Raw genomic sequence first — 12,070 nt, 5'->3', positions numbered from 1 at the left:
AAAAAAAAAAAAAAAAAAAAAAAAAAGAAAAATCCAATTTTATGCAAGCTTATCAATTACTTGTCTCAGAATATAGGTCAAATGGAAAAGAAAAACATTATAGATATGTGGAGAATATATATCTCACTGGCTACAAGAAGCCAACATAGGATCATAACCAATGCATTTATGAATATTCTTTCTGGTTGGGCTTCTCTTCCAGGCCATAAGACAGGTTTATTTGTAGGTATTAGCTGTGTGGGGTGGGGAGGTAATGTGGGACAGAGGAGAGGAAAAGGCTAAAATAACAAAGTACAACTGAAAAGATCAAAAGCCAGCATCTTAACACAGTATCAACTCTGGTTTTTAACATTCCTTAGTTCATTCGAATCTAGACTCTCAGTCCTTGTTAGGTATGGTCCCAGGAGCTAGTAAAACTCTAGCATCAGCTCTTTGATTTGTAACTAATAAATAGCTCATCAGGTGCTATGAAGCTGAAATGGAGTAACACATATTTATATGGCTAGCTGTCTAATTAGTTTCCCACATGATTGTGACTTAGAAATGACAGAGGCTATGAATAATACTTTCTGTGCCACCTCTGGCAAAATGGTTAGTATGCAGTAGACATGCAGTAAGTGTTGACTGTCATTAAGCCATTTCAGTATGACTAGTTTAATTGCAACAGAACCATGGCCACAGAAAGCACAGCATTATAAGTATGATGGAAGTTTAACAATTACTAACTAGGTCTGAAGATGTTGCTCAGTAATAGAGGGTTGAATTTCCAATACCTCAAAAAAGAAAAATTAGTGTGTCCTTATTTCTTTATGAAACATTTATTTTAATAACTTGTAATTTGAAGGACCACAGGAGCTGGAAAGATGGCTAAGTAAGAAGATCACTTACTGTGTAAGCATTAAGACCTGAGTTCAAATCCCTAGAACCCGAAGAGAAAGCTGGGAGTAAGTGCACTGCTGCCTGTAGCCCTAACACTTGGGGGTAAGAGGGAGGCATGAGGATTACAGGGGCTTGCTGTCTGCCAGCCTAGCTCCAGATTCAGTAAGATAACCGGTTTCAAAGGAATAAGGCAGAGAATGATAGAAAGCATGAACCTCCACACACATGTACACATAACATACACACACAGCACTCTGGAGGCTAAGATAGGACAAACATCTATAAACTCTTCTAAATTTGAGCAAAAACAAGCATTTAGAAATACATATCCTTGGAGGTACTACATGGATAAAGTCAACACCACAGAGCAGGACGTGGTGGTCTACACTTAAAATCCCAGCTGAGAAGGCTGAGGTAGAAAGATTACTGAAAGCTTAAGGTTAACCTGGGCTATATAATGAGATCGTATCTCACAAAACAAAAAATGGGCTAGAGAAATTGCTCAATGGTTAACAGCACTTGTTACTCTACCAGAAGACCTGGGTTCAGTTCCCTGCACCCACATTGTGGCTCACAACCACCCATAACTCTAGTTTGGGGTGTCTAATGTCCTCTAAGACCTCCCTGGGCACCAGGCATGTATACGGTGAACAGAGATGCTGCAGACAAAACATGCATACACGTAAAATAAAAATGAATAAATGTTCTAAAAAAAATTGAGGCTGGAGAGACAGCTAAGTGGTTAAGAGCACTGGCTCCTTTTCCAGAGAACCTACATTCAATTCCCAGCACCCACATGGCAGCTCATAACTGCCTGTAACTCCAGTTCCAGGGGAATCTAACAGACACACATGTAGGCAAAACACTAATCTATGTAAAATAAAAATGAAAAAAAAAAAACCCACACACAAACTAATCTATACTACAAGGAAAATACACTTCTTTTCTCTATATACAAATGTTTCTCTGCCAACAGTAATTTTTTCTTTCCTTCAAAGAATCATCTCACAATATTTAGATTTTTTTTTTTTACTGTGGCAGTGACTGTTTTTGAGACAAGGTCTTTCTATTCAGCCAAAGCTGGTATGAACCTGTACTGGGGTGCAAACTCCCCAAGGGCTGGTATTATAGGGATGGACCAAGACAGCCAGCTCAGGGACATGTTTGACTGTTACCACTACAGTGTTGGGGATGTTACCAGCAATTAGTGGACAGAGGCCAGGGATACTGTGAAGCATCCCACAGAGCACTAGAGAACTGAAAAAGGGCTACCTGCTCCAAAATCTCAGTAGGGTTAAGGGTGGATAGAAGAATAGGTCGGAGAATAGAAAAGTAGTAGAGCCCCAGATTTCCCCACCATGATGGGTTGCACTCTCAAATCGGGAGCCAAATAAACTCTTCCCTCAAGAGGTTTTGGTCAAGTATTTTGTCGCAGCAATGAGAAAAATAATAGACTTTTAAAAACTATCATTTTTGAAAGAATCTTAATAAACCCAACCAGCTGGAGGAACAATCAACTGTCCAGTGAGACAATTGCTTAAAAAAAAAATAGCCTTTAGTCCCAGCACTTGGGAGGCAAAGACAGCAGATCTCAGAGTTCAAGGCCAGCCTGGTCTACATAGTGAGTTCTAGGACAGCCAACACTACATAGTGAGACACTGCCAATACTACATAGTGAGACACTGTCTTGAAAATACCAAAATAAATAATAAAAATAGGGAAGAAAGACAAGGAGGGAATCAAATCCATATAAAACTACTGCTAGATGTTTCTGGATGAGGTAATGGAGACTTGATAGTACAGAAAGATGAATTTATGGTAAAAATAAAAGTCTCACTTGAAAAAAATATTGGGCTTTACTTCTATATCATCAGAAAAAAACAATTCGAAACAACCTGCTAGGCACAAGGCCACATACTCTGTTAAATACCAACACTAAGGAGGCACGATCACAAGTTAGAAGCCAATCCAGCACACAGAGTGATGCACAGAAACAAAGCAAAACAGAAAAAGAAATCTTAACTTACACTGAAGTTTTAAAGCAGTTTCATAACTGTCATGCATGCAAATACTTAAGCCTGAAAGTGAAAAGCCCTAACTGGCTACTAAAGTCATTCATCCCAAACCAAATCCAACCACTACATTCTTTCAAAGACATGCACATGAAGTATTACAGATTCTTCCAAGCTAGTGTTTTAATTTGAAAAGTCAAAAGAACTGTGCATGTGCTATTTCTCTATAATTTGGGTTTTCAAAGTGCTCATACCTCTTCAATACCAGCTATATTGTTCACAGCCAGTTTCTTTAGTGAACTTTGAAGCTTTTTGTCATCAGCAGTAGCTGTCCTATGTACCACCTTCTTCTTCCTGCGAGCTGTCCCCTAGGAAATAATCAGACAGAGGTGTTACTGAACATAACAAGTAGTTACAGCAGCCATATCCTCCTGGCCACAATCTAAAATCCACATTGAAAAAACTAACCAAACAGCAGTGATTAACAAGACCACACAGAGTTGTGATATTTAGCCAACAACTAAAGGGCAGTTGTAGTCAGTTATTACTTCTTTTCAATGTCTAGACTTTATTATTTCAATAGATGATGCTTCAAAATACTGTTTGTTAATAGAACAGAATTTATAACCCTAAGACTATTTAGTATGCCTTATAACAACTTTCAAGCATTGTATACTTTCTTTTTTTTTTTTTTTTGGTTTTTTTTCGAGATAGGGTTTCTCTGTGTAGCCCTGGCTGTCCTGGAACTCACTCTGTAGACCAGGTTGGCCTCAAACTCAGGAATCCGCCTGCCTCTGCCTCCCAAGTGCTAGGATTAAAGGCATGCGCCACCATCGCCCGGCCATTGTATACTTTCATAGAATCCCTGTCAGCCTCTGACAATAAAATCTAAGGATGGTCCAAAATCTCAGGAACTATTACATATTGAGAATTAAATTCCTATTAGTGAGTATTCCAGAGTCTAAAAATCCAAAAACAAAAGCATCAAGATTTTACTTAAGTTCCTATATTATAATAAAAGAAAAATGTCAACAAGTACTTAAAAAATTAGATCATTTCAAACAGGGTAAAGATATGAAACAAACAAACAAAACAAATCAAAACAAAACACAAAACAAATCAGAATGGTAAAAGAGCAAAGCACTGTCTTCCTAGAAATGAGACCCATGATTAGGAAGGAAGGATCCAAGCAGAACCAAATAAGACTTGTCTTCTAGACAGAGAGGGGAGCCCATGGAGCCAGAGCAGAGTGGATAAAGAGGAAGGGAGAAGGAAATGAAACAAGGGCTACACCACATACTGACATGGATTTCACCTGACCTGTTTACTCCCATCTAAGACTGCTACATGAAAATTGGACATGGAGGCTACAATGAGACCAGTCAGGGGGCTGGGGCCCAAGTGTGGTCAGAATGTCACAAGACAAAATAACTTCTGATGGGTGAGATGTGATATATGATGATGAGTCAGGATTTTGGCCTGAAGTTAAGAATTATAACCATTTACTAAGTCAGAAAAAGCTCACTTTTTTATTGATAACTAGAAATAGAGTGGTGTTTTGCTCAGTGGTTAAGAACACTTGTTGCTCTTCGAATCCTAGCCAGTTCAAATCCTAGCACCCATGTCAGGCAACTCACAATTGCCCAGAACTCCAGCTTCAGGGGACCCAATGTCCTCTTCTAGCTTCTGTGTCTTCTAGCAGACACAGAGATACATACACACAAAATATATTTAAAAAAAAAAGAAAGAAATTCATTTTCCATTAAAAACCATTTAAAATAATGGATTAATTTTCTGGGTCAGTTTTTAAAAATGTAACCAACATTAGAGCTGAAATACTACCAAAAGAATTTAAGTTTCTGAAATAAGGAGTGACAGAAAGTGAACAGGGTCTTGAGTCTCTTAATAGCTCCTGCAGAGGTCCTCAGGGACTTACAGAAGGAACTTACAGAAGGAAGCTGAGGTTCTCTCTCAGCAATCCCACTGGGAGAAGAAAGCTCTGGTTGCAAAGGCTCTGATGACATTCAGTTGTAACAGATCACTATTTACATAGATGGTCACTTGCTTGTGAAGCATTCCTAACTCAGGGCTAGCTCAGTTGCTTGTTCTACATTGTTGTTTTGAGACAGCGTCTTGCTATCTAGTGAGGCAGTCTGCAATCCAGAGTGCTGTGATTACAGGGTGTGCCGCCATGCAGAGGTACTCTACTGAAAGGGTCCTCAGGTACTTCAGCTAAATTTCTATAATCCCAGCATGTAAAAATGCAGACAGGCAGGATTGCTTAAAAGTTTGAGGCTAGTCAACATATCAAATTCTTGAGAGACAGGACTTTAGAGATTCTGTCCCCCACCTCAAAAAAAAAAAAAAGTCCAAAATGTCTATAGACTTAATAGTCCACACATCTTCCTTATCTCCTAGATTTTATAGTTGGTAACATCACAGTCCCACACTAATTAAAAGCCTGGGAAACCCTCAATTTTTCTCTATGCCTTTCATCTCCCCACACCCATCTTTAGTTGTAAGCAACAGCTTCTAGACTATTCTCTGTTTGATCCCATTTTTCACACTGCCACCAGTTCTAAAACAGTGAGGCTGGCCTCAAACTCAGAGATCCACCTGACTCTGCCTGCAGATCCCTGGAATTAAAGGCCAGTGCCACCACATCCAGACATTTCCTTCTTAAAATCCTTCAAAAGTTGTCCACTGTGTATGGATAAAATCCCAAGCTCCTTGGAATAGCATATAAAAAGTGGCATATGATGGAGCCCAAACTACCTTGTCACCCCATCCCTACCATTCTCTATCCATTGTATACTATAAACTAGTTATACCAAACTAAAGCTAGCCATTGTTTTCATTGTAAACCTCCATGTTTTCTCAGCACCCTATGTGCAAAGGCACATAGGCAAATGATATCCCCCATGTTAGCCTACCTTTCACTAACCCTTTCATTTGCTGGTCTAGTGATTAGATTCTTATTTATCCCTTAAATCCCAGCATGACTCTCCTAAATGAAATACTTTGTTCTTCATTACAATACTTGCTATTCTTCATTGTACTTGTGAGCGTGGCTCTATTCTATGTTGAGCTACGTCAATGTCAAAAGCAAGAAACTTGTTTATTTACTATGCCTGGTACAAATTAAGTATTCAGTTAACAGTAGATAAATTCATGCATGTACCAGCCACTACATTAAAAATAGATAATTATGGGGCTGAGGATATGACTCAGTTAAGTCAAGTGCTTGTGCCAAATAAGGAACTGAGTATGGGCAACCAACATAAAAAGTAGGGATGGCAGTGTACACCTGTAACCACGCTGGAAGGTGCAGACAGAAGGATTCTAGAAGCTTACTCACCAGCTAGTCTAGCTAAATCAGCAAGCTTCAGGTTCAGTGAGAAACCATCTCAAAAATTAAGGCGAGGCTGGTGAGATGACTCACCAAATTAAAGCCTGTCAACTTTAGTTCAATCCCCAGAACCCACATGGTAGAAGGTGAGAACTGACTCCTGCAAGTTGTGCTCAGATCTCTCTTTCTCTGTGAATATATCATAAATGTATGTATATGTATGTGTGCATCTATATATGCATATATATGCACAAATAAATATAAGGTAGTGAGCAACAGAAGATATATGATGCTTACCTATGGCCCCCACACATGCCATGTGTCCATAAGCATACACACATGTATATACATGTATCAATACACACATACACATACACACACACACTAAAACGAATAAATGTAATTGTGATGGGGGTCATCAGTCCCTTTAAGGTCTTATCTAGTTGTTACAAACCTCTAGTTTTGCATGAGCTACAATGTGACCACTATGGCTATCAGTGTTAATATGAACTGATATCACCATCATCCAACTTTATCAGAGGAAAAGTACTAGTCACTTCTTCCCTTCTCTCTCTATGTCTATGCTCAAGAGCTGTGGTTATGATCAATGTAAAGCATGGTAAAAACCTGTTACATATTGTACTATCTGCTCTTTCTACACATTAATCCATGTATAAAGTAAGTATTGTTCTTTCTTTCTCTTTTTGCAGTGTGCAAAGATGAGGGTACAGTAGTCTCCTTGAGCCTTGGGCCACAAATAAAGGGAAAACAAAAGGTTTGGGTGCTCACAACTTCCTGAGGCTTTAAAGTATGTTGAATATGAAAACTATGTTCATGGTCACCAGCATGAAAGAAAAAGTAGGAATTTGGGAGGAAAAACTGGCAATCTGCAAGATGTATATTCACTTCAAACATTCCCAGTTAAAACTACTTATGCAACTAACCACTTGGTACCTATATTTAATCAAGATAAGGTAACCCTAGTATCTATCATTCCCTAAATGAGAGACATAATTGCTACCATTTATTAACCATTCACATTGTGTCAGATACCATGTTAGGTGTTTATAAACAATGCTCTAATTTTTAGAAGCATCTTATATTATTTGTATTTTGCAGAGGAAAATAATGGAAGTTTACCAAGACTAGGAAACTTATTCATGTCACATAAGCAGATGTTCAAAGTTAGGACTTAGAGGCTGGGAAGTTGGCTCAATTAGAGAAGGACAAGCTTGAGAACCAGTTTGGATCCCCAGAACCCACATAAGAGCCCGGCGGGTGTGGTGGCCCCTGTAATCCCTGCATGTAGGAGATAGAAAACAGGAAACCCTTAGAAGCAGCTGGTGAGAGATTCTGCCTTAATATAACGAGAATGAATGACAAAAACTCCACCCCACATCCACCTTGGACCTCCACATGCACCTGCACTTGCTCAAATGCCTACATACGTCTGTACACACACAGACACACACGCCCACCAAAATAAAAATGGGGAAGATTCAAACAAAAGGGTCTATTTTCATGGCACCATCAGAGAGAAGCATCTTCTAGTTACCTGCTTTAGATCTAGACAAATTCCTATCAAACAGGAATGTGGTCTAATTTTAATCACTGAAAAGATTCTGGACTCAACGACCCCAAGTACATAGAAGTGATACTATCCGCAATCATATGTTCTCCTACTAGTTTGTCTTACACCACACTCACCTTGCCCCCTATCCGGACCTGAGCTTGAAGTTTGGCTAACTTTTCTTGATTCATGCTGTTGGTAAATCTAGGGGGGGAAAATAGATTTGTTAAATTCACTGTTTTATCAAGTTAAAAAATTATTTATATAAACAATATCTTTGCTTCACTGAGTTAATGTAATATCCATTAACATCATGGTCATATCAATACTGTCTCTATTCTTAATATATAGTGGTAACTTGTTCTAGCTTCACAAAACCATTTTTTTAAAAAATGAAATACCACATGGGAGTCAAATATACAAATAGCAAATGAATGGGATTCAAAGTTGCCTACTTAAAGATCCATTCTTAATACATGCATGACTCAGTCCTCTGGCATTCAGAAAAACCTAACCAATTATGAAACCTCTTCAGGCAAGCAGGCTTTTTCTTGCAAAGCTTTCACAGCAGAGAACAGTTACCAAATGTTATTAGCAAAAATCTTCAAGTAGATCATTTTCTCTGGAATCACATTCAGTATTTCTTTTTCTTTTTTGGTTTTTCGAGACAGGGTTTCTCTGTGTAGCCCTGGCTGTCCTGGAACTCACTCTGTAGACCAGGCTGGCCTCGAACTCAGAAATCCGCCTGCCTCTGCCTCCCAAGTGCTGGGTTTAAAGGCGTGCGCCACCACTGCCTGGCTTTTTTTTTTTTTTACATTCTGTATTTCTTATAAAGAATACACACACACAAAAAAAAGGCTAGGCAAAGAATAAATTGAATAATGGGCTGCCAGGCTGTCAACAAACAAGTAAGTCATGTCCTCTATCCAAGGTCAGATGTCAATAGTGGGAACCCATCAGATTTCCAAATATTTGCTGATTCTGAAGCATCCCAGGTCATTCTAGACCTTGTGCTGATAGAGTATGTCACACTTAACAAGATATTATTGCATCTGAGGTAAAATGTCTCACTGTACAAGTTGACAAAGATGTATCTTGGTTACATTAACTTGGTGGGGCAAGACAAAAAAAAGGTATACAAATTTTGACTTTTGAAGATGCTAAGGACATTCTAAAATCATGAATTCTAGTCTGGACAGTGACACTCCTGCTATGGAAAATAACATACCATGCTCTAAAAACAAATAAAAGCTAATAGTCTTGTTTGACTTGTTTTGTGGCTTAACAGATCATTACTGAGATGTGAAGGAAGAAATAAGGGAATAGGCTATTATTAAACTTTTTTTTTTTTTTGCTAGATCTAACCTTGTAATTGCATTATTCAGATGAGAAGGATACTGTTTACATTTGAAAGAAAAAAAGAATCAAAATCATGTAAATTACTAACCATTTTGTACTGACATTGAACTTAAGGAACTGACCTGTATATATCACTGCTGTAAGGCTGAATCCATTTCACAAATAAAAATTAGAACCTATGGTTTCTCAGTTTGTTCAACACTGTATCACAATGGTCAAGCAGGTAAAACTCTTGTATGGGAGTTGTGTGTAGAATCCAAACAGTCTTAGGTGAGTGCCAATCTTAGCTGTGCAGTAGACTTAAATGTGCTGATATAAACCTCAATCTTGCATTCAAAATCCACAAAAGAATATTCATTTTCATCAAAGAACTATAGCCATGAACTTACAGTGAAATAACACATCACTTAAGGAATTTCTTGCAAAAAGGAGGTCAGGAAAGAATATTAAAACTAAGCACAGGACAAGCCCTTTGTGACTAGTCTGCATTTTAGGTAACAATCCTAAAGAAAAGAGATGGCAGTTGGAAAGATAAGAAAAAAAGTCCAGACTTATTTGAAGCAAAAGCAAAACCCAAATTAACTTTCTTATGGTTGGAGATGAAGGAATAATTCCATTTCAGGTCATCAGTATAATAAAGAAATCTTATTCCTAAGGAGTATTTTAGGGAACAGGCATAATTTTAAGGAATCTAGAAGCTTAAAGCAGCATGGGGGGAGAAATATGGCCTTTTGTTCAACAGTAAGTTGGGCTATGTAGGACTCAAATAAGAAAGAAATTTAGACTCAGTCTGAGACCTCAAAGGTCACCTGGTTTAATCCCTACTTGGTATCTTTAATGTACCTGTCACATTCATGTTTTATGTGCGAGGTCATCTCGGGATACCTGTTAGTGCAGCAGGACATAAATTATTATAAACAAAATTGTTAGTTGCCTTCTTAGTTTAACAGAAAATGAAGGCCTGGAACGTTCCTTCCTGTGTCCCTAAGGGAGAAATGACTTCCAAGGGCCACATGATTACTGAGTCGAATATCCAAGAATCCTTTCTGCACTTTTCTCAAGGACTTCCGGAAAGAGTATAAAGAAATGAATCAATATTTATTGAATGCCCAAGTTATAAGCATCCAGGTACTTTCATACACATCATGTTTACACAGAGATAAAAATAATTTGAACTTTCAGCCCTGACTTTTTATGTGATGTTTTACCACTTAGGGCTTTGGAAAAGTATTTAACTTCTTCTTTGTACTTGGGTTTTGTTTCTCCCGCATTAAGAAAAGTATACCATCACATACTTTTCTGGGTTGAAGGCTAAAGCATAGATTATCAAGTTGAGGTAAGATCCTCAGTAGTTGGTAACTATTGTTACCATTCTTCCAGAGGACCACTAATTAGGTATAATGAAAGAACGTGGGCACGGAAGTTGAAACCGCCATTCACCAGCTGTGTAACACTGTGCCTGGCGATCAATCATCAGGCAGGGTGATGAGGTTATAAGGATGGGTAACTGTCTCAAAATCAAGAGACTTGTAAACAAACACTGCCATTACAAAGTGAAGAGAGCTGCAATCTGGTTCGGCCCCAAGAGTTTGGTGGCCGGATGTTAACCTCAGTTTCCCTATCTAAAGATTGGGAGGAGCAAAAGAGATGACAACAGAAATGCTGCTCAAAGCGTCTGACACTGTTGTTGTGAATAATGAGTGATGGGACGAGGAGGGTTCTACCCTCCTGGATCTGGACCTGCGCGGCCAGAGCCCGGGTCCGGTTCCTCCACAGCGGGCCGTGGTGCTGGGGACCTTCCCTCAGGTGCCGACCCCCAGCTGCGCCGCCCGTAACCGACAGGCCCCGCCGGCCGCCTCCGCCCCCACTCGCCGCGCCACGGCGGAAGTGGCAGCCGGAGCGGACGGCGGGTGTCGAGAGGGGAGGGCGGGGGGAGACCGTGCGCAGCGGCCGGAGGCCGTGGGGTGGCGGGCCCGCCGGGGGTCTCACCTGCAGCGGGGAGGGTCCTCCAACACCAGCACGCGGCAAGAGCAAGATGGCTGCCTCAGCTGAGACAGAGAAAGACCGCGGCGGCAGCGGCGGCGGCGGCGGGAGGCCCACGTGACGCACGGCCCCGCCTCGACCGCGGGAGGCGGGATGGGGGTGGGTACGGCAACCGCGCGCCTCCCAACTACAAAGCCCAGCCTGCCTCGCGCACCCCAATATTCTGATTGGCGGCGGGTGAGGGGGCTTGCGCTGCTTCCTGGAGGAGGTGGCGGTCCCCTCAGCGTCCCATTGTGTCCGCGCTTACCTTTTGTCTTGGACTTAACAGAAAGGTGGTGTGGGCTTCAGTTTGGGTGTACACTTTGGATGTCCTTCACTAAGCATTAAGCTCTAATGGACTCTAGTCAGGAAGGAAAGTCGGGAATGTGGACGTGTTAGGTAGTAACTCGACCCACCGCAAAAAGCAACAGACTTAACGGAAAGCTTTACACTTTACCCGTTTGCAGTGACTTTTGTCCTAGTTCCCTCGGACTACCTCGTCAGTTGTGCAATAAAAGGCCCTAAGCACAATTTTCTTGGAGCTTATGTCAGTGGTTGCATCATGCCTGAGTGAAAGACCTGCGGATGCGAGTGGGAAAAAAGGGTCCAGCGCTCCTCAAAGTGCATGCCTGCAAGACACAGACGCGCGCACAGTAAAACGGGCTTACCGGGTGTCTTCAGAATCCCAAACAGAAATCTAACAATGAAATGCTGTTGTCCAGTATTTTAATTTGTGCAAGGGGGCGGGAAATTCCAAGCCCTCTATTGTGATAGGCTGATCTCACAGATAATAATTTGCATTTTGAATATGTAGTGTTAGTGGGCCATTGGAGGGAGGGGCTAGGCTAGAGGTCAGACGTAATTAACAACGGTTTTCCC

The 12,070-nt window shown here is 40.5% G+C and overlaps 1 protein-coding gene across 4 annotated transcripts in view; it reads right to left on the bottom strand.

Annotated features, from left to right (window-relative positions):
- The window catches only part of Btf3l4 (basic transcription factor 3 like 4), an 18,459-nt gene extending 6,546 nt beyond the window's left edge, over nucleotides 1-11,913 (bottom strand). The window contains exons 1-3 of one of the 4 annotated variants that reach the window (XM_028786216.1): nucleotides 11,860-11,913; nucleotides 7,948-8,014; nucleotides 3,146-3,259 (exon numbers count right to left, since the gene is read on the bottom strand). In XM_028786216.1, the coding sequence (XP_028642049.1) occupies nucleotides 3,146-3,259; nucleotides 7,948-8,001 (168 nt within the window). In that variant the 5' untranslated portion in view covers nucleotides 8,002-8,014; nucleotides 11,860-11,913. Of the gene's footprint in view, nucleotides 1-3,145; nucleotides 3,260-7,947; nucleotides 8,015-9,291; nucleotides 9,424-11,158; nucleotides 11,269-11,459; nucleotides 11,476-11,859 lie in introns of those variants that run through there. The other 3 variants (XM_028786225.1, XM_028786200.1, XM_028786209.1) reach the window with 3 other exon arrangements.
- Between the last annotated feature and the right edge of the window lie 157 nt (nucleotides 11,914-12,070).

Source organism: Grammomys surdaster, unplaced genomic scaffold (assembly GCF_004785775.1).
Source record: "Grammomys surdaster isolate TR1022 unplaced genomic scaffold, NIH_TR_1.0 100, whole genome shotgun sequence".
Lineage (NCBI taxonomy): Eukaryota > Metazoa > Chordata > Mammalia > Rodentia > Muridae > Grammomys > Grammomys surdaster.
The sequence above is the reverse complement of the archived record's forward strand: the minus strand, read 5'-3'. Positions and strand labels throughout refer to the sequence as shown.